The sequence below is a fragment of the Porites lutea genome, chromosome 3 (assembly GCF_958299795.1).
Source record: "Porites lutea chromosome 3, jaPorLute2.1, whole genome shotgun sequence".
In the NCBI taxonomy this organism is placed as follows: domain Eukaryota; kingdom Metazoa; phylum Cnidaria; class Anthozoa; order Scleractinia; family Poritidae; genus Porites; species Porites lutea.
The window spans coordinates 48,285,211-48,310,509 of NC_133203.1; the positions used below are offsets into that span (position 1 = coordinate 48,285,211).

The window sequence follows — 25,299 nt, forward strand, 5'->3', positions numbered from 1 at the left end:
TAGTCGCTGTTGTTTTTCACAGCCATTTTCTTTGACCCTCTTTTAGAAAGACACCTATTCTTGTGGCCTGTGTTCCTTCAGATGTTCCTAGCGGAGTGCACTCTACGAAATTTCAGCTCCAAATTGAGAACCTTGTTCCATAGTTCGGAGCTTGAACCTTAATAGAAGAGGAAACTTTTCAATTAACACGCGAGACCTCGGTTGTTCAACGGTTCGGATGGCGCTACCCACCACTATCCAATGGAAAAGTGAAGTCGAGCTTAGCTCCACTAACGGCCACTTTTCTGGCGGACAGTCCCTACATTGACTCTTGCTTAAACCTCTCTACAACGGCCACCTCTCACAATGGCCAAGGTGACTGTTGTAGAGAGGTTCAGCTGTATTACGAAAACCCTAATTTATCATGCAGTCAGATAGCGCTATCCACCTTTATTTTTAGAAAACTTCTGCAGTCCACTCCAGTGAGCAAACACAATTACAAGATAGAAGTTCAGGCTTGGGAGAATAATTTTACTAATCAACGGTATTTTGTCATCCCAAGCCTGTAGTGCGTCGCTGTCTTTAGAGAGGTTAAGCTTCACGTTACGTCAAGCGGCAAACGCGAATTTGTACCACGTGATCAAGTTTCTCATTTACTTGCCGTTTACTGTTCATTATTTCTACACAAAAGTCAGTAGTTTCACGCAATTTTTTATCCGTAAAAATTGTTTTGAACAGTTTTTACTGGTCATTTTCTATTTTGAGATTCTCAACTTGAATCTGACGTTTACCGTTTGCCGTATACGTGAAGCTTTAAACTCTCTTTTGTTCACAGGATTACGGGAACGGCCTACTGGTAATATCTTTTTGAAGTACTGTTAGCTTTGTGCATACACATGTCGATCTGTCAGAGCCGAGCTCCGAAAGATGTGAGCCGAATCGCAAATATTGACACCCAATATTTTGCTTTGATTCACTCTTTTGTAAATGAATATTAAACAGGACACGTTCCTGCACAAGTCTCCTTGAGATGATGAAGTTGATTTTGTGAAAAACTGGGTGCAAAGCTAAGTAAAAAATCGATTTTTTCCTTCTTCCTTTTCTTTCGTATTATTCCTAAAAAACCCTACAATTATCCAGTCTCAATTTCCCCTTTCATTTTTCAACAGAAACCCCGGCCCGTACGAGTTTTTGCTCTCTCTCAATTTGGTTTTTTTGCTTTCTTTTCATTTGCAACCCGTAAAATAGCGGTGGCCATAACAACGGATCCTATCTGACGGAACTTGCTTTTCAGATTTGTAGCAAGCATCCCGTCCCGCGGGTGTTGCTGTCTTACTGAACCCATCTTTGGGGTAATTAGCTGGGGTTTAGCGGGACTGTCAGCTAATACAGGAAGTTGTAGCCGGTCCCTCGTCTTTTCCTCTTCCTCACTGGCCTGTCGTGAAATTCGCTTTTTTTCTTGATTTAACTTGTTTTCATACGGTTGTCCTGTAAAGGAGATTTTGTTTGGACTTGCGCCACGAGTATCATGATCTTTATGTTGACTTTTAAGAGTAAGTCCTTGCACGAAATTTGCTTTTTGACCGGTTGCGCTCAATATAGGCTTGGATCCTGTACGACTTTGAAGTGAAGTATCTTCTCTTCCCCGTGGCTTTAGAGATTGCTTACACTCTGCTACAGCGCGCACGCCTTCCAGGAATGAAGGAATAGTATGTCTCCTTAATGAGCTTATCGGTCTTGGATCAGCTTCTTTTCCCTGTCCGTCAATTAAGCAAGGTAGACTCAAGCGCTTGTGTGTTGATTTAGGAATTGTGTTAAACCTATCAAGGCTCTCCAACAAACTTGTTCTAGCCAAGGAAATCCGTCGTAGTTCTCTGTCAATATAGAGCTTTTCTCTCGAGAAAGACTCCAATTTCTGTTTCAGAAATTTATCCTCTATGCTGTTTTGCGTTTGTACCCTCTTCTGTTTTTCCGCTAAAATCCGATGCGGATATCTCGACATTTTTTCCTTTTAGAACGGTGCTGTTATTATTGCTCGTCCAACTGAGAAATCCTGCGCCAAGCTCAAGATTTCGGACGATTAGACTAATTTGTCGGCATAAGCTTATCACACAAATTATAGAAGTGCACTCTACGACTATTGTCTTCATTGCGCTCAGATATAAACAGGTGCCCGGTTTTAATTAATTAAAGTAATTAGTTGCTAAAGCTTATTATACACATAAAGCATTCTTTACAATTCTGATGGGAATTTAGTCTTTATTTCTGCAATACTAGACACAGTTTAGGCTCAACTAGTAATTAAATTCTTGCTCAGTTAGTTATTTAATCATATCTCTTCTATAGGTTTCTGAATTTCAGATAGAGATTACTTACAAAATTTCTGGTCCAAACATGTCAATTCGGAAAAACAAAAAGAAGCTTGCTAGCTTGTTCGTTTACTTAACAACGACAAATCTTTCATCTGTGTTTACATATAGCATAAATTCATTAACTTCATTCAAACAAAAGAAGCACTTTGTAGTTACAGAAATATGATTATAAGAGGCAAATCAAATAAATTATACGAAGTGTGAACGAAAACCAAAATAATTTCTCTCAGAAGACCCCAGATCATTATACGTTCCTGGGAAACTGCCCACCTACCCCTCCCCTAAGCCAACATTAGCACTTACTTCTCACTTACGGCAAAGGGGTAGGTGGGCAGTTCCCTAGAAACCATCTGTTTTTACTTGGTGGGCGGGGGAGCGGGGGAATGGAGGTTTCGCCACATCTAGGGGAATGCGGATTCCGGAACCCGCGAAATTTTTCCTCTCAGAATCCTGAATCTTGCAAATTTTTGCTGTGAAATTTGGAATCTTTGGCTTTGGAATTTGGAATACGGCTCAAGAAATCCAGGGGTCCAACTAACGATTGGAATTCGGAATCCCAGTTCCACTGACAAAACATCCAGAATCCAATACCTGGACTAGAATCCACGGCGTGGGATCCAAAATCCAGAATCCAGAATCCAGGACTGTCTCAGCCATTTCCTGACATGGGGCGAGAGATTAAATAGATGTTTTGCAAAGGTAACATAACTATCACCTCTCCCCTTGACTCCAAGTTGTGGAACTGCAGTATGGTATTTACAACTGTACAACTTTTGACAAACCCTGTTTGGCCTGTTTTAAATAATTCTTTATGGATTGTTAATTTTCTCATTATCAATGTGATATTGTTTTTTTCAAAATCTGGTTCGTAAATATCGTTTTATGCCTTTAACACAGATTGAGCTTAGGTTTTGTTGTTCTCGATATGTACTCTTTAATAAAACTTTCTTCTCATTCAGAGAAGCAGTTAACTGATGTTTTTCATTTTCAATCTTAACTCCATGTCACCACGAGTTAATTCTCAAACTATCGAGATTCAAGACAGCGAATTTATTAGCCTGGATTTGAATTATTATAGTATTTCTTTTTTCACAGTTTGCAAGACGAAGCCATTATTTAATAAGTTTACTGAACTACCATGCAGTGTTTGTGGTTTATTCAGGCCATCCCCATAAAATGTTTCATTTCCCATCGCCCTCCCTCTCGTGAAGGTGGGTCGGTCGGTCGGGCAAAAACAAAAAAACAAAAAAGAATGAACACATGATTGCATATTAAATCTCACGTTTAGTCTGCAAGATATAATCAGATGGTAAAAGATGTATATTAACAGGACTATCAAATGTCTAAAAAGGCTACAAAAACGAAGTATCGATGATAATTTAAGACAATTGGTGTTAATAAGACAAGATCGTGTGTTTGTAAATTAAAGTACTTGCTTCTTTACAAGTGATTCAGGAATTTTTTTTTTTTTTACTTTTCCAAAAAAATGGGTCGGTCGGGCGATGGGAAACGAAACATTTTATGGGGATGGCCTAATGGGCGATCAATGCTACTAGGCCTGGGATACTCGCCTTGTTTTAGAGTGTGTACGTGGAGTTATGAGGCACACGGCACACTGACTTTCCTTGCAGGCGATTTTCCGCGCATTTTTCCGACCTTAATATTTTCCCCACACCTGAAGAATGGGCAGCCAGCCATATTCACGAACATTTCAACTCCTCGACTGATGACGAGCATTAGGCCTACCTTCAATCCAACAAGAGTAAGAAGCAACACTCGTAACCCTTTGCCATTTTCATGTAGCAAGTTGCTGCGGCAGCCCTCCAAAGGGCCTGAGAACAGGTGAGTAATCTATAACAAATATAAGAATGTGAAAACTTGGTTGGAACCTAATCAGTATCGGCAGTTATAGTCATCAAGTAAATGACAATTAATCATCGTGTGGGGATTATTACTTCTTCTTTTTATAAATAAGACCTCCTCTACGAGGCCTGGGATATGTGCAACCCCTTGCATTGATCATGACCTAATAAGAATAAGCCAACCGTTGAAAATAGCTGGGTTCATATACAGTACTTTCTCGTTATAGCGTACCACTAACAGTAGGCTCGATTATCAGTCACGGGAAAACCAGAAATCGCGACTACATTCAAGGAAAAAAGTGAAACAAATACAGAGTAACGGTGTTGATGAATCCTGTAAAAATTCCCTTGGCTTCTCCAAACCAATTTCTTTGCATTTTTTCTTCACTCTGTCGTACTCGAGCCTTCTGTTAAAAAGCAAAAAAATGGTAGCTCAAACAAGAGCGGCTGCACAGTAACAACGGAGGCATCCAAAAAACTCTGGACTTTCAAAAAGGTCGTTTTGGTAGAGTCATCAGCCGTTTTCGCGACTTGTCAACAAGTCTATACACAGTTTTTAATTTCCAGTTGTGATGACTGAAACATAATGGGCGCTTTTCTATGCATTTTTCATACCCCGTTAGATTATTGTATCTGTCACTATAGAACTTCCTTAATCTTGACCTGAAAAAGAGTACACTATTCCGCTAAAAAAGCCTCAAAGTTTCATTGCATGCACCTTGTAGCGTGTAATCATGTAAACACGGCGGATAAGCGTACAATGGCGTTCATAAATTTTATTTCATTACCATTGAATTCGTAATTTTCAGTCACCTAAATCTAATGTTTTGTGACCTGTGTTTAATACTCTGATTGTAATGTCACATGTGGCGGAAATGCTGGTCAAGCTCAGCTTACATTCACTGTGGGTCACGATAACAGCAAGTTGAAAGACAAGCAACTGCATACTGGGTAAGCGATGCAGCACTTGTGTTAAGCCCGTGGTGCTCCTAGGCTCGATTACCAGCCGCTGTTCGGGAAAATGAGCCCACACTCATCCCCCGAAAGAGCGGCTGGACGTGTGCGATTTCCTTTGTTGGTTGAAGCCAATCATGTTACCGCCTGCAGATTTTCGTCTGGCAAAGATTGTCGCAGAAATTATCACATCAAAACAGAAAGTCCTTCCTTCCCTGCTTCCTTGATCCATCGCATGGCGAGGCGATTTCGACGGCGCGGAGACATGGGCAAAATTCTAGAGTCCGAAGGAACACAACGTTTTGTGCGATTGTTTGTTGTGAATGATTGTGGTTGGAGAGATTTTGCATCTTCAAGGATCTTTTCAAGGCGCTTCAGGTCTCGATAACTGCGTTCGTTACAGATGTAACCGACCATGTTTATATTTGACAGAGGAACATTCAATACGCTGGAAATTTTGTCTGGTAAATCAGAAACTTTTCCATTTAATTTGCTCCGCTTCCAAGAATCAGTCAGTTCGGACCCACCGAAGACGTACCAATATTCGAAGATCAAAGAAAATTAACTACATGTCGCCCTGTACAGAAATGTAGCGAAGAATCTTTTTCAAAATGTAAGGAAATGTACCGAAAAAACTATTTCGAAAGTCATTTGGGTGGGTAAGGGAACGCTTGATGTAATTTTGAGCCAAATAAATAAGAAAATTGGAGACCGGTTTCACTTCCAGTGATATCGGAGACGCGTAAATTATCAATTTTCCAATTACGTCACAGACAAGGTCAACGGGTCACGCGTCCAGCCGTCTCTCTTCGGGGAGGATCAAAGACCGGACCCGGGAGACGGTGGAAATCGAGCCTATGGTGCTCCCAAATGTTTTAATGTTTTAAACCTTTTCTAATTCACTCCTAGACATGAGTGGCCAAAGTCAAATTTTCCAAATTAACAATAAACAAACAGGTGTGCTTACCACTGAAACCCTTAGTAAGTTCATGGATGCAAATATCGGGGCAAATCGACTGAACAGCAGCCAACAGTCTACACAATCTCCCCCTCCCCCCCCCCCTTCCGTGCGTTTGAACTGCATTTTTGTCTCTATCGTGTTTACTGTATAAAATTAACCGACACTTCTATTAAACTGAAGCGGAAGTTTTAGTATTCAAGGCCAGCTATTAAGTTCTTAGTTTCCAAGAATCACGGAAACTGGCGCATGCTGATGAAGACTAAACAACATGAAATGGAGAATATATCAGTAGCGGAGTTATTATTATTATTATTATTATTATTATTATTATTATTATTATTATTATTATTATTATTATTATTATTATTATTATTATTATTATTATTATTATCATTATTTATTTATTTATTCATTTTTGGCGAGTGGGAGTTTTCGGTTTTGCCGCGTGAAGCGTCAGCGTCAAATGCGCGAGAAAATTTCAAAGCGTCTCCTCTCCATTCTCCGCACAGCTTTGCAGCACTCCGGATAAAACATTGCTCGCGGTAACGATTCCGCCGGCTACCAGGCCACCATTGGATGTCATACTCGGGTTAATTTGGTGGAATTTTTAAAAAAAACGGGTTAAAACCTGCGGCGCATAAAACGTCGTCTACCGGTCACATAGGGATACGACGACGGCGACGGTAACGAGGGGCAAAAGAGCAATAGATTAGCAAAACAACAACCGTGCACGTGCATCACGCTTTTTTGTACATTTCTTTACCGTCACTGCACTATTGTTTTGAGTAATATTTTTCTTTGATTATGCGTTCGAACACACCCAAAAATAGTGTGAAAGCTGAAAGAAACCCATACTCCGCGGTAGTGATATCACGTGGACTGAAATAGGAACACAAACAAACTAGAGTCATGGTGGTCGATAAACATGTGTATACAAACGAAAAACGTGATAACATCAGGAAATATTATCATGTTATCATACTTCTAATAGTACAAGAACTAATCCCTCAAAAGATCACCTTTCAAAGGTCCATAAATTAAGGGTTGCCTTGCCTTAATTTTATGCCGGGAGGGGTGGGGGGATTCACTTGGGTACTTTGGGGGTGGGAATGTGTCGCGCAGGTCTCCCAATTAGGACCCTGTACAAGGATATCTCGTTCTAGAGATATTTTCAATACCTCGTTCAAGAGCAGTGCCAGAGCCCACTTATTTGATGCTTGTTGTGTGTGTTTGAAATAAACCGTGTTAAGTATAAGGAAAGCCGGGCTACCAAACAAACTCGCATAGCAGAGACCGGGCATACACGAAAAGTTATTTTTGGAGAGAGCCAGCCCCCTGACTTGACGACATAAAATTCTACGGAATTCTTTTTTTCATGATTTTGGCGGTAGTTTAACAATGATAAGTATTTCCTTTTTCTTAAGCTTTTCCTTCCCCCACCAAACTATAAAAAAAAAGGGCCGCTTGGGTTGATAGGAAGAACAAACGATCACATGCAGATACCAGTTGCATATTTACGAGTTAAGTTCACTTCCCAGTGCAGAACACGCGCGTTTCGCAACAAAATGCACTCCATCATGGACGTCTGTATCTTGATAGTTGTGTGCACTGTTGCAGTCTGTGTTTTTCAAATTCTCTTTCTGTATGTGATAGAAAGATTGAGTAGAAACTTAACCAGCTCGAAGTTAAATGGAAACCGTCAAGATGGCGATGAACAATCTGAAAGGGAACGAATACCCAGAGGAAGAAGGCAGCCCGTTGAACAAGAAGAATGACGACATGTTTTTGGTATGCTAATTTTTTTAGAGTATTTCCAGTTAACACCATGTCTGTATTGCTATTTAAAATTTTACTTGTATGCTAATCGGCAACGGGTCTATACACCTATACCCACTTGGTGAATGTTGGTTCGGTTTGTGTTGTCGTTTTTCTTGTTTGGTTTGGTCTTTTTTTTTGTTTGAAACTGGTGAAAGATTTCGTTTGAAAAGACCAAGCGCCATTTTAAATTTCTTCCACACATTAAACCAAACTTCAAAAGTGCCGTGGTTTAGTATAGGTCAGAAAGCACGTGGCAAAATGTTATTTTCTGTTTCAGTTCCAAGGAAATAATTTTGGCATAATTTGCTAACTAGTACTCTAAAAGGATGGATCCCGTTCCCAAAGTCCTCTACAACAAAAATGTGGGTGCGAACAATCTCGGACCCGTTTGGACAGCCGCAGACACCTCCCAACAGCGCCATGCATGCATCTTTAGGCCAAACAATGTTGAGTGTCCTTGCGTTCGTTTGGACGTAAGATTATTTCTGAAACTTATCTCATTGTAATTGTCTTGTTTTTGCATGGAACAAAAGGAAAGAAGCACCGGGGATGAAGAAGGAGCCTTTTAGTTTTATACGACAGCTTTGGAGGATCAGCAGAGCAAGTGGCAACAATATCTAGAGATATTTATCCAGTTGGTTGATTTTACAAGAGTCTCATACAAAAAAACGTGAACGTTTGCAGTGACAGTGGAATAAAAAGCCAATGGAACGTGTATAAAGTGATTTTGCAATCACAGAATGGACAATGGAAAGCTTGTTGAAGAAGAACGTTGTTTATAATTTTTTTTAGTACAACCTCTTTTTGAGAGGGCAAGCAAAACGTTTACTGATATTTCCGTCATATATACTTCGTCAATGAAATGAATGCGCGATAGTGTCGGGGATAAATTAGAGTCATTAGAAGTAGTTTTTTCGCCGAAAAACCAATTCGAAAAATACCACTGGGCTCTTAAACTTGCAGGTTTGAGTCTTAAATTATGCAAGCCACTAAGTAAAAGTTCAATCTCTTTGATTTGTTCTCAGCACAAGCTGTGCAACAGCTTCTCAACAATTTGCGTCTTCAGCACATCGTACCAACGGAGCAGCGCTGTTAGCAAAAATATTAAGTCAAGATATACATGTACAGTGTGTTATTGACCAAGCTTGAGGTCATGATATACATGTATGTGTTATTGACCAAGCATGAGGTCAAGATAACTAAAAATTGAACGAGTTCTATAAATTAAGGAAAACGAAACGTACAAGCCAAAGACATTTATGCCCCTGGCCGTGACTTGAAAAATTATTACGGTACTTACCATTAACCACGCAAGTTGAAAACTTTAGTTCAAACCCTTAACTGGGTTGACTGGGTGGAAAACTGGGTAACAAGCTGGTTTGCCCCTGGTCAGTTAGAATTCTTTCTGGTTATGCCTGTTTTATATATTTGTTTCTGATACTTCTTTCTTACGGCCAGGATCCAGACTACTGGATTTCCAGTACTTGTATTAACCCCACAAAATTTTCTTCAGTTTAGTTTTGCCAGCAACAAAGTGAACCGACAAATACGTTGTGATGATTAATCTTTCTACAATAAATATAGTTACAAAGTAGAAACTGCTAGGTATTCGATTCTTTTATCACTTTAGCCATTCAAGAAGGCTTTAAAAAGTGACTCAAGTTAGCTGGTACTGTGCTAATAATTTTCAAAATGAAGAGACATTCAGGAGCTCTTCGAAAGTTATTTTTCATACGCTAACAAAAGTAAATTCTGGATAAAACTTAGCAATGGTAAATACGCAATAAAATCTTCTATATATGTGAGAAAAACAAACCAAAATATACCGCCTGAAATTTTTTTTTAGGTGCCGTTTAAAAATTTTGCAAGGCATAGGTTTCCTTAAAAAACTCGGAAGAGTTGACCAGCCACTAATGTACCTATAGTAAGTTGCTCTTTTTCCCCATTCCTTTTTCGGGTTTGGAATTCTAGGTAAGTAACTGTTTCTTGAGTTATGTCCATGCAAGTCTCTTAGGGTTATTTCCAAAGTCTCTAGGTGCTCTGGTATTTCCCCTTTAATAGCATTTTGAACCGCTGAGCATCGGTGAGCAACACGTCGTCCAGCCAGAGGGATCCATTGTAGGGAATTGAGTGCTTCGGATGATGAGATCTTACTACCTAGAATTCTTTTCGCATATCTATTTTAAACTCTTGTAAACGATCGAGTCTTATTATGAAGCATACAAAAGATTTTGTTGAGCATAGACAGGCGATGACCTAGCTTCTTCAACAAATTACTAATATATGGCTTCCAAATCCATTTTTTATCTATTGTTACTCCAAGAGATTTACATGATTGCACACTCTTGTGTACCATTCATTTGTAAGTCGACATCATCAAATAACGATATTTCAGATTTCTGATGGGAATTTAGCCTTTATTTCTGTAATGCTAAACACAGTTTAGGCTCAGCTAGTAATTAAATTCTTGCTCAATTAGTTATTTAATCATATCTCTCCTATAGGTTTCTTAATCTCACACAGAGGTAACTTACAAAATTTCTGGTCCTAACATGTCAATTCGGAAAAACAAAAAGAAATTTGCTAGCTTGTTCGTTTACTTAACGACGACAAATCTTTCATCTGTATTCACATCTAGCATAAATTCATTAACTTCATGATTCAAACAAAACAAGCACTTCGCAGTTTATATCAGTTATTATTATTCATTCAAAATCTTTCCCCGATTCTGATTGGCTAAAAGTACACGCATAATTTACCATAGCCAGCTACTGATGACCAAATTTGGAAGAATTTTGCGATTTACGAACCGATGACGTCAAAAGTGCCGCTTTCTTGCAGGTTAATGCACCGTTAACCGAGAAGACCTGGGGACAACGTTGAGTTGTTTCGGTTGTGAAAACAAAAATGGCGGACATTTCACTCGTTTTACGAGTAAGAATTAAGCGAAAAAATAGCTAAAAACATGTCAAGAATAGCAAGAAGACAACTCGAAGAGCGACATCTGCTATTTGGAGAATATTTGCGGAGCTGAACAACCCCAAACGTACACTATCGAAGATGAACTTAACATCGATGGATCGATGGAGGTAAGCATGTTTTAGCTACATTTTTAAGCTAGGAATTATTTTGAATGAATAATAAAACAATTACTGGATTCGGCTTTCGTATCATATGAAGAATTATGGAGATCTCGGAAAGTGTTAACCGCCTTGGCCATAATAACCTCCTCGATTTCCATACTCAGCCTCATTCATTAATTGTTAAATATGATTATAAGAGGTAAATCAAATGAATTATCCGAAGTCTCAGAAGACCCCAGATCATTAAACGTTTCTGGGAAACTGCCCACCTACCCCTCCCCTAAGCCAAAATTAGCACTTCCTTCTCACTTTGGGCAAAGGGGTGGGTGGGTAGTTTCCTAGAAACGGATAATGATCTGTTTTTACTTGGTGGGAGGGGGCGGGGGATATGGAGGTTTCGCCACATGTAAGGGAATGTGGATTCCGGAATACTAGAAAATTGTCTTTGTGGACTCCAGAATCTAGCAAATTTTTGCTGTGAAATTTGGAATCCTTGGTTTTGGAATTTGGAATACGGCTTAACCCATTCGCCCCTGAACCGCCCGTAACCGCCCGTGCGGATCCACGTCATTTCTACCCTTTGTGACGTCATCAGTTTTAACGGTCAAGGACAACTTTGTCCCCTAACTTGTGCAGCGTGAAGAGATCTTTCAAACCATACCAGAATGAGCACAATTCAGTCAAGGAAACCGGAGAAAGAGGCAAAAAACCATGTAACATTGACCTGAAAATCTCCATGAAAATCTTGTTCCATTGCCCACCTACCTTTCCTTTCACCTAATCCTAAGATCCTAAAAGCTTTCCTAAAAAGTATTCCCACCAAAATGAAGCCTACTAAATGCCCAGCAAGAAAAAAAAATGAGGCAAAAAAAGCGAAAAAAGAGGGGAGGAGAGAAAGCGAAAAGTAAAAGTCAAGACTGCTGTGTCACTTTTAAACCCAAAAACTGTCGAAATTTTGCTTTCTGCGCATGCTCGAACTTCGCAAGCTGATATTTTGCATCTGGATCAGAAGGCCGCGAAGTGTACGACCTGTAAAGCGGTTTGTGGTAAGTTTTAGCTCTTTATAGCACGACAGTGACCAGAAAACCACTCGACTAGCTTCAAAACGCGTTTTTCGGCAAAATCTCCAGGAGCGAATGGGTTAAGGAATCCGCGAATCCCAGTAACGATTGGAATCCGGAATCCCAGTTCCACTGACAAACATCCAGAATCCAATACCTGCACTAGAATCCACGGCGTGGAATCCAGAATAGAGGACTGTCTTGGATTCCCTGACATGGGGCGAGAGATTAAATAAATGTTTGACAAAGGTAACATAATTATCACTTCTCCACTTGACTGTAAATCCCAGTTCAAGCTGTGGAACTGCATGGTATTTACAACTGTACAATGTTTGACAAACCCTGTTTGGCCGGTTTTAAATAATTCTTTATAGATTGTTAATTTTCTCATTCGCAAAGTGATTTTGGTATTTGTTAAAATCTGGTTCGTAAATATCGTTTTATGTCTTTAACACAGATTGAACTTAGGTTTTGTTGTTCTCGATATACTCTTCAATAAAACTTGCTCCCCCTTCATAGAAGTAGTTAACTGATGTTTTTCATTTCAATCGTAACTCCATGTCACTACGAATTCAAGCTCAGAATTATAACTATGTATTAAAATCCACTCTGATTTACCCTTTGTTCAATCTAAACATTCTAAGTTGGTGTGAAAGCTTTCACCTGTCCTGACAAAAAAATAATTCCGCGTCTTATATGAAAAAATAAATAGAGCATATAATAGTTTCATACATATTACAAAGTCAAATTCGAAAAATAGTTTATCTTATGTGCGTTAATTTTATGTGAATTGAGTAAACAATAACTTTGATAAGCATTCATTTTCTTTCAGCAATTCGACACATGTAGAGCCGTTCGTATCAGAGGCGATTCTGTGCTCTAAAACCCTGATATACTTATAATTATCATTTTCTGCAATAAACATATAATCACTATTTTCTTTTCTTTTCACTTCTTCGGCTAAAGGCATGAAAATCACTTGTCCTATATGTTCGGTTTCTCTGGAACAGTTGTCATCTCTTCTGCTTCTTCCCGCAAAGCGTCCGCTTTCTCTTCTAAGAGCATCTAAAAACAAAATAAATACCATTTTACTGCCATTTCCCGGTTCTAAACTTTCTCTTATTAGCGAGGTCAGTCACCTCTAGCTTTTGAAATCTAGTAACTTAAAGACTATTTTCACATTAACATTTTCTTCCTGCCCTTTCGCTGTTGTTTTTGTTTTGTCGTCAAACGGACAACTAGCCTGCGTAACAGGCGCCGGTTTTGTTAAATTTGTCAGGGTGAAGGACGAAATTTTGCGTATATAAAACCTAACCAAAAAACATTAACCGGCGCTTGCCACGCAGGCTAACGGACAACTGGCTCACACTTGTTTGAGTGAAAAATCAAGCAAACTTAAATTAACCTTAGCCTCATATAGATTCTCCTGAAATTACACACACAAAAAAATCCTGTAACATGTCTCTTTAAATTTTTTTTTCTTCTTCCTCTCTTGTAATTGGCTTCGTGAGCACGTCCCGCTTTAGATTAGCCATTGCTATTTGCGGTGTGCAAAACTTGTAAATTTTTCAGAAAAGCAATATATAAAGAGTGTGTAGGTGTGTACGCTCAACACCACAACACCACGAACAGCAACAAGAGATCCATCTAGTTCAACCGGTTTTACCTTAGCAGCTGAGACGATCTGATTGGCTTGTCGTCTTGACAGGTGCTCAATATCAGCCATAAGGGAATTAACATCGGCCCAGGCCAGACTGTTAAGGCTTTTATAGCCTGCCTTGAATAACTGCCGTGCACGAGCCTACGGAGAACAAGGAAATATAATCATCACTACTGATCAATCAGGTAGCCGTAAGAACAGAATGTAACAATTGACGTAAAATGCAACAATAACACAAGATGTAACAACTTTTGGCGCAAAACGTAACATTAACCCGAAATGTAACAACTTTTGACCCACAACGTACCATCGTTTTAACGCAAAATGGAACAAGTTTTTGACGAAAAATGCAACAATATTTTTTTAACCCGAAATGTAATAATGCATAATATAACAGCCTTGAAATAACTGAGCGACTTGGATATTGTGTGGTGGTAACAAAAACAGATTTTATATTACGTTATTACGTCAAGTGACTTGAAAACAAGTACTCTTCTATGCAAAAAGAGTACTAAAAAAGCAAAATTAGCATCAAGTGCTTCAAATGTTAGGGCAACTAAGAACTAATTCAGGAGACTTGATTGCAGATTTCACCACTGTTGGACAAACTTGACCCGTCACGACCCCTGTTAGTTGAACCTAAAGAAGCAGATGCATTTCTATACGGCTTTACTAGTCCCCTTACCCTATCCCGCGTCACCCTCCCAGAAAAAAACAGTTCACGGAAAGGACCTTTATTTGGAAGCGAAAGAAATAAATCTCTATTGACCTGCTTGACACCAGGAACCTCCATAAGCGGAACAAGCTCCAAGGTAGCAGTGTAGGATAACTTCTTAACCATGGCCTCAAGTAGTAAATTCACTCCCCAAAACTCCTGCAGCTCCTGTAGAGTGACATCACAAGGTCATAAACCATACAGTTCCTGTTGTCATTAATCATTGTAGAACAGTTTTCAAAAACGGTTGAACCTCATTAATATGGAAACCAAACGGACAGAGACTCAGCTGTTCGAATTATGGATTTGTCCGAATCATACAGATAAGGAATGTATGAATTCTTGTATCTTTGGGGACAAAAGGACTGTCCGTGAATGAGTATTTCGTTTAGTTTTGTATACTAATGCAGTTTGTGATTAGCTTAAAATCTCCTGCCACTTTCTCAGCCAATCAGAACTGAAAACAAATCCAAACGTCACTTAGTCGCCCGCGTTTTCCCGCGCTTAACACGGATCACGTGTTTTACTTCGAGTTCTGATTGGCTGTTTGAATCTCCTATACCTCTGACCGCCGGGGCAGTGTGATAACCTGTTATGGCTTTAGGAAACTCGATTAAAACTCGCATTCGTGGAATTTTCAGCCCGTCGGTAACTGTAAAAACAGTCTCCCACTAAAGAGCTGGAAATATAACGTTCTATTCGCATTTTCCACTAACCAAACTTTCACCACTTTCTGTTTGCAAAATCAAAGATATACCATTTCTCAATCTTTGGAAAACGATAATTCCGCATAAAGAGTCCAGTAGATGTAGAGTTCGCATCGGCCTTAATGTTTTGTTAAACATACAGGATCATTTAGCATGCGAAGTTGCCATTTTAGTTCGTTTACTGAAAGGTGAAGTAGGAGGAATTGGGCCCAAACTATCGAAATTCAAGACACCGAATTTGTGAGGCTGGACTTGAATTATTTCTTTTTTCGCAAGTTTGCAAGACGAGGCCATTATTTAATCAGTTTACTGAAATACCGGTGTTTGTGGTTTATTCTCGTAATGGGCGATTAATCCTACTAATACTGGTTAGACGTACCTGAGTGAAATGCACCATGCATGAAGCAAATGATGAGGCTGAAGTTAAAAGATTCTGCACAAATCCTCGTGTCACGTTAAACAAACTAGCAACGTCCCAGATGGTGTTCTCTTTCATCAGTTTGTACAGGATGAGAGTTAAGTAGAACCTCTTGACGGAAGCTTCTTCACTGTCGTCCTACAAAGAGCGGCAAGACAGGATTTTAGCGATGACCTCACGATAACTGGTTTCTTTACTTAAGTGCCCCCAAGGCAGTTATTTTGTTCCCTTGGTAACCCCCTGCCAGATACCAATCTCCCTTAGTGACAAGAGAAAATACTAAAACAGAAAGCATGACAAAGTTAAAAGATTGTATGACAAAGACCAACATAAGATTCAAGCGCCTTGATAAACTCTCTTTTGACTCGTTACAAAATCCTTTTCCATCGATTGCTTGACACGCCCAAAAAACGTCTGTGTAGAATGCTACACGATTAGGCAAGTTAGAGGGGCTAAAGAAGAAAGCAAATTTTCGAGAAGAAAAGAGCAATACTAGTCTTGTACCTTCTTGACCCGTTGACCTGTAGCTCTTCTCGATAATAAGCTTTCTGTGGCTCCAACCAATTCAGCCACTCGCTGTTCTGAATCACCCAAAGACAACACCTGTAATGAAATCATATAAGACGTGAACGAGACTATCATGATCACAAAAGACATTACAAAGATACAAAAGTAGCCACGTGTTCGATGGACCCTATTTCTGCCTCTTTTTCCACTCAAAAAAATCCTTAGAGACCTTTACTACCGTCCTTAAAAAGGTTTTTCAACTAATATGGAACCTAATTTTAATATTTTAAAACCATCTGATTTTGTTCAGGTGTCTGTTAATATAACCGGAAGAAATAGTGACTGTTGACCGTAAAAAGCCAAAATGTTTACCGTTAACCGTAAATTCCACCATCCCATTGAGACAAACTCGTTCCCACTAAAGTCAAAGTTTTTTTAACAAAAAAAAAATTTCCGGTGACAATTAGCCTAAATATCATCCGATTGCTTCGAGTCGTTTTCTCCTCGAGGGAGTAAAAACGACTCGAAGTAATCGGTTGAAATTCAGGCTAGTCGATAATTTGTTTCCTCTTTCAAATATTGGTAAAGACAGAGGATGATGTCATTGACCTCATTGTTCAATGAGGGCGCAAGCAAATCATTGGTTGGAACATCTACATTCTGGTTTTTAAATTAAGTTTAAAGGATTCCTTTTTACGCGACGCGTAATTTTCACATTCCGGCTGATTTCTTTGCGTATTTCTGTCTGATCCGTACCTGTTTAAAATAAGTCATCCATTGGGGCTCAATTGAATCCCTGATGTCCAGCGGCGTCACAAGATAAAGCAGATGCAGTTCATTGGTTAGTACCAAGTTCTCCAGTGCTCTTGTTACCTCGCGATAGATCACAGGACTGCTCTCCACATCAATGCACCCTATAAAGGCAATGTTGCCACACACGTAAGTGCAATTAACGGTGTCAAAGGAGCAGTGGTTGCTTAAATTATGTTTTTATGTCCCTAAGACTGCCGCTAAATTTGAAGTACCCATGTCAAAGCGAGTTCCACATTTTTTGGTGAAAACGGAGCTAAAATTATAACTCAGTCATCTCTTCTATAATTAGGAACTCCAAAAAAAAGATACCAATTCATTTTATCGAAAGAAAAAATGGCACGATCGCTTTTTGGTCATTTTTTTACAACAGAATGGTTTAACTTGCAAAAGCTGGCCCAAATTGTTCCACGGTTTGCAATCCATTTCCATCCTGGTTATTGCTGGCAAAAGACACACGCTTAAAGTTGAGGTTCAGTAATAGAGTTATTTCAGGCTTTCCAATATGTTATTAGGATTTTGATGTAAAACCGAAAGATCGTGATATAGCTGCTTAAAACAACGTGAATTCAATTTTTTACGACCTTAAAAAAATGACTTAATTTAAAAGGTATTTTGATCAGCAGTACTTTATAGCTTGTTTTGAAACGCTTTTTTAGTCCGGTTATAAAACCCTCGGATATAAGCCCCCCCCCCCCCCTCCCCCACCCCATACCACTTACGAAGTTGTATAACCCCAGCGCTTATATTATTCTGTACTAGGACACGTCCGCAAGTATTTGCCGCTAAGAAACGCACCTTTAAATGTGGCCTGTCCCAGATGGGTGACTTCTATATTCCTGCTCTGTGCTGTGTTAGTTACTATGACATGTCCGAGTTGTTGTAGTGACTCAAGTGATGTTTTAAGCTCTTTATCTATGTCAACTGACTGCGCAGGTGACTGTACAAACAGCAGAGTGTTCTGCATGAACTGCTTAAGTTCATCAACAGTTGAGCAAAGCTGTTTAAGAAACGAAAGACGGAAAGCTAATATTTTTATCAACACAGATATCAAGGCTTAGGGTAGTGAGAAAGGAAATATATACAAAGTGAGAAATTTCAATTACTACAGCTCTTAAGCTCTCAGTTCCGGTAATTGATCACCTGTTCTATTACAGTTTCTTTTGGTGGTCCCTTTCAAAGGTTTAAACGTTTAATTAATTAAAACTAGAAATACGTGAACCGCAGAACCTATTTCCTACCCTTCCGTATTCATTAACTCGTGAATTCAGTAGGCCTGGGATGTTCGCCTTGTTTTAGAGTGTGTACGTGGAGTTATGAGGCACACGGCGCACTGACTTTCCTTGCCGACGACTTTCCGCACATTTTTCCGGCTTCGCCTATTTTCCCCACACCTGAAGAATGGGCAGCCAGCCATATTCACATAACATTTCAAATCCTTGACTGACGAGCATAAGGCCTACCTTTAATCCAACAAGAGTAAGAAGCAACACCCGTAACCCTTTGCCATTTTCATGCAGCAAGCTGCTGCGACAGCTCTCCAAAGGACCTGAGAACAGGTGACTAATCTGTAACAAATATAAGAACATGAAAACCTCGTTCGAGGTCAGTACTGGTAGTTATACTCGTAAATGACCATTCATCGTCATGAGGGGATTATTACTTCTTGTTTTCATAAACGAGATCTCCTCCAGGAGGGAATGTGCTACCCCTTGCATCGGTCATGACCTCTTGTATTTCTGAAAAGTTTCGAATGAGCGTTTTTTACATTCCGCCTAAAGTTAAAGCGTTACAGCGTGGACATGTTAACCCCAAGGGTGACCAACATCAACTTTCTCCTAACAATATCCATATGTTGCCAAGATGAATGGTTATGAGAGTTAATAAAATGATCACTAACGAGAAAATGCTTTGATCTGTTATCAAAGTGAAACTCTCTCAACTAATTCTTTAAAGAAATGTATGGAGATCAGTGTGGACAATTTATATGTGAATATTTGGGCTTAAAGGCGCTAAAATAGCGCGACGAAGTGTAAATAAACTCGGAACTAAAAAGGACATTATTTTGTAAGTATATACATGCAAAAACTAATGATATTGAACTTTATTTCGTTAGTTTTTACTAGGTTTATAAACTAAAACCATCAAGATAGAGCAGAATAAGTTACCAGGTTTTTTGGATTCTCGGAGTCTACATTGTTCAGGAGTGTACAGTAAGCAGTTTACAGTGTACGGAATAAACCTGTGAGTTCCAGAACTGGTGCACGACTACTCTTCTACAAGGATACGACACATATCCAAATCAGATCCAACCTATAAAAATGGCTGGGTTCATACACAGTAAGTTCTCACACCACTTCCAGTAGGTTCGATTACCAGTCAAGCTAGGGAAGACCAGAAATCGAGAAAACGGGGGAAATCGAGTCTACATGACAGAAAAAAAAAAACAGAAAAAATTAAAAACAAACAAATAAGGTGTTGAGTCCCTGAATTATTCCCTTGTCTTATTCAGAACACTCTGTCATAGGCGAGCCTCTTGTTACCATGCAAAAAACTGCGGCTAGATCAAACAAACGCGGCTGCACGTTCACAACAGAGACATCCAAACAGGTCCAGTTTCTAGACTTTCAGGAAGTCCGTTTTACCACTGGGTCATCCGCCGTTTCCCGACTTCGTCGCTCAGAAAACTCGACTTGTCGGCAAGTCTACTCGCTTTGTTTCGTTTTTAGCATTTTAATAGTATAGTTTATTTAGAGTCTCCAATTAGTCTTATCTGGGCGAAATAATTTGACGTTCAAATAAAGGTTTTATCTATCAGTTTCCTGTTGTCAGTGATTGAAACGAGTCCGACTTTTGGTCGAGGTGTCAAAAGTCGGACTCAATTCTATTACAGTTTTCATACCCCATTAGATAAGCTTATCTGTCGCTTTAGCACTTCCTTAATCTTGACCTGAAAAAGAGTGCACTATCCCGCTAAAAAAACCCTCAAAGTTTCATTGCACGCAGCTTACAGCGTGTAATCATGTACTAATGCATGCTGAGCGTGCAATGGCGTTCTCAGATTTTGCTTCAGTACGACTGAATTTGAAATTTTAAGTCACCTAATATTTGGTGACCTGTGTTTAATACTCTGATTGTAATGTCACATGCGGCGGAAATGCTAGTCTGCAAGCTCAGCTTTAATAGATTCACTGTGGGTCACGATAACCGCAAGTTGACAAGCATAGAGATTTGTAAAGCCGCGTAGCACTTGTGTAAACCGGCGCCGCGGTTGTTCCGTGTGTTAACCTTTTCTAATTCACTCTTAGACGTGAGTGCCTAAAAAAAAAATTACACAAAATTTCCAAATTTCATTTAGTAAAAATGCTTTAAACAAAGAGCACCATGTGAAAGTGCTGCCAACCAGGTTTCATTTGAATGGTCACATCATAGGATTTTTTAAAAATATACAGATCAAAAAACAACAACATTCATTCACCCTGAACCATTCGGGTTTTTATTAATCACCCTGGGCATACTAACTATTCTCAAGGAGAGAAAGGATAAGTCGAAAGGAAACGGAAACTGTATGTTGTTGTGGATAATATGGAATGAGAAGCTTTACAACAAGATGGTAGCGCAGTCGGCACGTGCACAGGCGGTGTTGGACACGGTCCGAAGGGCATCATGGGGAAAAAATCAAAAACGGCTCATTTACATCTGACCTTCGCTCTGTTCACATCTCTCGTTACGCCATAAAAATACCGGGAGAAATAGTGTGATATGGGCATTACAGGTCTTTTTCCGCTTTTAAAAGATATAACATGCGATGTTCATTTGAGATCTTTCTCCGGAAAAGTGGCCGCAATCGACGTTTACTGCTGGCTTCTCGAGACTGTTGTTTTCTGTGTCGAAGAGATAATTTTAGGGATCGAAACAACGCGGTACGTATCAACACTTCGTTCTTACATGTGGTTAAAGTGCTTGATTTTGAACGTAAGCTTCTCTTCAGTGCTCTTCTCACCTCAGATTTTTTTCCAGGTACATTGACGTGTGCATGAAGGATACTGATCTTCTCATCGAAAATAATGTGCAACCTATTCTGGTTTTCCAGAAGAAGCTGAGCGCAAGGCAAAAGTGGAATCCTCCCTCGCTAACTTGTTGATGTTGAGGGCAACAGCAAGTTAGCGGAGGTTTTCTATTCATTTTAGTCCGTATGAATTCAGTTTTATTTGTCCGCTGTTTTTTGTATGATTTATTAGGAATCGTGAAGAATCTCGCACAGGTTTAACTCTTCGCAAACAAGGGCAGGGGCGGATCCAGGATTTTTTGTAGGAGGGGGTGCACTCGTCTCTTGCTCTACTTCAACACCAATAAACCACATAGTTTTTTTTTTTTGCAGAATACCAGTTGCATTAGAAAACCGCAGGTCATCTCAGGGGTGGGGGGGGGGGGGGTGCGCACCCCCTGCACCCTCCACCTAGATCCGCCCCTGAAGGGCAGAAGGAAGAAGCCAAGGAACTATTCAAAAAGGAGGCCCTAAGGGCCGCTTCGATGACATATATATATCACAAAAACATATCATAGTTTTTAAGACGAATAAAAAAGGAAAGAAAGAAAGTATTCTAAGCTGATCGTGTAGTGAAAGTCTTCCAAGCCGATTCGAACGTGACCGCGCGAGTATATTTATAATACTAAAGATGCCGCGGAATGGAGTCACGATTCACGCACGTAGGTAAACTTCAAGTGGCATTTTGACCCTTAAAACGGCGGGGCCCGCTGGGGCCCGCCGACCATTTCAGATACTTGAACAACAAAACTAATAGATTATGCTAAAACATGTTTTACATCTCTCAACAGTCACAATAAAAAAAAATCCAGCACATTTCAGCAATCCTCTTTCATTTAACAAACAAATGCGTTTATCACTTAACCCCTCAAAAGGTTTACGGATGCAAAATAAGGTTAAATCGAGTAAACAGCCCCCATCCTCCCCCCCTTATCACCCAACCCCCTCCCCGCACGTGTTTGAAGTCTATCGTGTTTACTGTACAAAATTAATCGTATCGCATCAACTTGACACTTCTATTAAGCGGAAGCGGCAGTTTCTAGTATGCCTAAGGCAAACCGGAGTTTTTAAGCTCTAAGAATCACGGAAACTGGCGCATCCTAAAGTAGACTGAACAACATGAAATGGAGAATATATCAGTAGCGGAGGTACCGTTGGATGTCTTGCTCAGGTCGACTATGAGGGTCTCCTTTTTCCACCCAGCGCTCCCTTAATCCTCCTTCCTTAGATCTGCTGCCAGTAAAATCGATTACGCTCATTTCGGGATCGCTGACGCCGCTTTATCGTTGGGTAAAAAACGTTGGGGAAAGTGTTAACTCTTGCAGGCTATACAGGAGTATCGGCTCCGTTTCAGTAACAAATAACATTCGACGCCAAAAGTTCTTCTCAGGAAACCTGTTAAGGTGGACACCTTTTATTTAGCTGACACTATACCGTTGAATTGCAATAATAATAATAATAATAATAATTTAATTCTCATATTGCGCGCTTTCCATGAAATGATCAAGCGCGTAATACATGATTTCTATCTATAATAATTTAATACGGGATATCTAACTAATAATTATTTAAGGGACCGGTCATTATTTATCACCTGGGGGGGGTCGGAGGATTTTGGGGGGGATCACTTGATTTTTAGGAGAACAGAGGCGGGGATCAGTCGTAACTGAGAGCCCAAAAGGGGGGGATCACTGAAAATTTTGGAAGGATTCAGAGGGGGTACCACTCAAATCTGCTTGAACAATGCCAGTTTGAAAGCATACAACATAAATGCGCCCATTCTGCTGGGAGATGATAGCATTTGCAATCTCAATTTGTTCTAACACAACTTTATTTAAAAAACGGAAGTCTGTCACACTGGCGAATGTGTGCATTTCAATTTATATCGAGAAAGCTTTGTTTTAACGCTTTTATATTTTTCCTTTTATAACGTGCTCATGACTTAGCTAATATTCATCTTTAAACATGACAGGTGAATTATAAATTGTGAACTATATAAACTTCTGATAACTGAAACATTGTAAAAAGCGTGTTTGTTTGTTTTTTCTGAGTTAAATACGTACCGAAATGCTTCAGAAAACAGCAAGGCCGAAATACCCGGTGCGGCATATCTTAGTAAAATAGAGAGTCTTATTGACGACCACTACGTCCGAGGAGAGCTCTTTTTTGAATTTTGTCGGGATGCCTGCAATAAGCAAAACGATGCAAGCTCCACACTCTGTTCCTGGTGTACCAACAACAGATGAGTGGGACCAGTAACAGAAAGAATCCCTCAGCCTGTGCCAGACAAGCAAAATTCCGGGCACTTTATGGATGTGTACGAAACGCCGACAACAGGTCGTGCTCCAGACGATTATCAACCGAGGAAATGTCTGAAGGACTTGTACGAACAAAACGCCATCTCTGCGGGCAATCCAAATACCATCGCTGCTTTCTGTGCAACCTATTGTGTCGAGGAAAAGCATGTCATTGAATACCTAGGCCATCTAAATGATATCAAGATCAGGAAGGATATTAGAACAAGAGAGGCTAAGGAGAAAAAAAGGTTAGAAGAGGAACTAACATACAAGGACTACCAGTGGGGCATACTTATTGAGAATGGCAAAGTTGAAAAGCTGAAGGTGAGACAGCTCGACCTGTACCTTAAGGAATATGGCCGGACCACTGTTAGTATAAAGCTGGACAAGATAAAGGCAATTCGCTACCATTACTATCGACAGAGAAGTCCAGGCAACGGGAATGAGTTGTCCAACAGTGAGGAAGAGAGTGAAGAATCAGATACGGAGTTAGATGATGACGAGGATAGCGAAGATGATCTTGTCATTGCTGATCTCGATGAACAGTCAACTGTTCGTATGGTAGTTTTAACTTTTGTACCAGATGACTAAATAGCTGAAGTTACTGTACAAGCAAACACTGGATGAAAAAAAAAAAGGAAAACAAAAAGAAAACAAACAAAAAAACGAACAAAAAAAAATTATAAAAATGTGAGCAAAGCTACAAAGGCTGATCTATTACACTATAGATGAAAATAAAAAAGGAGACAGGAACAGTGGCCGATCCTAGCCCTTCCAGATGGCCGAATTGTCGCTAAATATGACCTGCTGATAGGGACTTGGCGGACTGCTATTTGGCACTCTAAAAAAAGTGACTTTGCAGTTTCAAGCACTTTGCAGTTTTAAGCAAGATTGCTTGTATGTCAACTGAATTCAGATGTCTGGATCCAGACTAGAAAAAGACACGGATCAAGAGACACTTTTGAAAAAAGACTGCGCGATAACGGCTTTATTATGCTGTAAGTACATCATAGTTAGAAATACTACCTGTATATGAACGTTTAAAACACTAAATATACACGTCGAAAGGTGAATATGGGCACAAAGACATTGGGGGGGGGGGGGGGGGATCACGAAAGTTATATATAGTTATGAGGGGGGATCACTTCAATAAAATAACATTTAAAGGGGGGATCGGCTAAATTTCATCGTGTTTAGCCCAAAATCCTCCGACCCCCCCCAGGTGATAAATAATGACCGGTCCCTAAAATATACTGTGATAAAATTAAAATATACAACACATGTTAAGATACTAGTAATTATCGTGATAAAAATTAATAAAAAGCTTCCCTAAAGAGGTGCGTTTTCGGATGGCACTTGAAAATCCCTAGATCTGTAACAGAACGAATCTCAAGCGGTATTACATTCTAAAGTGCCGGAGCTGCGACCTGGAATGATCTCTCTCCTAATGTAACCCTACTTCTATAAGTTGGCGTAGCAAGCAACAAAGCATCCGACGAGGATCTTAAATTATAATTTCCTGATCTTTTAATTGACACAAGTTCTCTTAAATACGTTGGCGCGAATCCATGGATGGCCTTAAAAACAAATAGTAGAATCTTAAAACTAATGCGTTGCCTAACCGGAACCCTCCGAGGGCTTTAGTTTTGCAACACTACAATAAAACAAGAAATTATTTCCCACGAGCACATTTAGGTCACACGGCATCAAGTGGAAATTGTAGCGAGTTTTAGGGTTTTCAAAACAACATTTGACCTGATTTAATTGAAAAAGTTTGAATTTGTGTACAGGAAGCAAAAGTTCAGGCTGCCTTCAACTTACCAGATTTTAGTTCAAGCTGTCCTGTCTCAAGAACAACATTTTACTTTCGTTTGTTTGTTTTCCTGTCTGGGTCTTACAACGTTCTAAAGCGACACTTTAATTCATCTATCATTTTATGATTAAGCATTCGTCCACTCCTAAAAAAACGTGAAGCCTCAACTACTCAAATCCACTCTATTTGACAAGGATTTTTTTTTCTCCATTTTAGAAAAACTCTCGTAACAGA

At 39.7% G+C, this 25,299-nt stretch overlaps 2 protein-coding genes across 2 annotated transcripts in view; both read right to left on the reverse strand.

The window, feature by feature from the left end:
* Window positions 1-777: 777 nt before the first annotated feature.
* LOC140929849 (uncharacterized) lies at window positions 778-2,043 on the reverse strand. The gene has a single exon (XM_073379549.1). It carries the CDS (start codon window positions 1,979-1,981, stop codon window positions 1,181-1,183), a length of 801 nt encoding a protein of 266 aa, XP_073235650.1. The 5' UTR covers window positions 1,982-2,043; the 3' UTR covers window positions 778-1,180.
* Window positions 2,044-13,074: 11,031 nt separating this feature from the next.
* The window catches only part of LOC140932417 (helicase POLQ-like), a 29,755-nt gene continuing 17,530 nt past the window's right edge, over window positions 13,075-25,299 (reverse strand). The window contains exons 9-16 of the mRNA XM_073382030.1: window positions 18,371-18,475; window positions 17,706-17,907; window positions 16,854-17,011; window positions 16,095-16,193; window positions 15,552-15,728; window positions 14,520-14,633; window positions 13,757-13,891; window positions 13,075-13,155 (exon numbers count right to left, since the gene is read on the reverse strand). Of these exons, the coding sequence (XP_073238131.1) occupies window positions 13,075-13,155; window positions 13,757-13,891; window positions 14,520-14,633; window positions 15,552-15,728; window positions 16,095-16,193; window positions 16,854-17,011; window positions 17,706-17,907; window positions 18,371-18,475 (1,071 nt within the window). The remainder of the gene's footprint in view (window positions 13,156-13,756; window positions 13,892-14,519; window positions 14,634-15,551; window positions 15,729-16,094; window positions 16,194-16,853; window positions 17,012-17,705; window positions 17,908-18,370; window positions 18,476-25,299) is intronic.

Excerpts from the sequence above, each read along its gene's own strand:
- LOC140929849 (XM_073379549.1), bottom strand. The coding sequence starts at position 1,981 with ATGTCGAGATATCCGCATCGGATTTTAGCGGAAAAACAGAAGAGGGTA.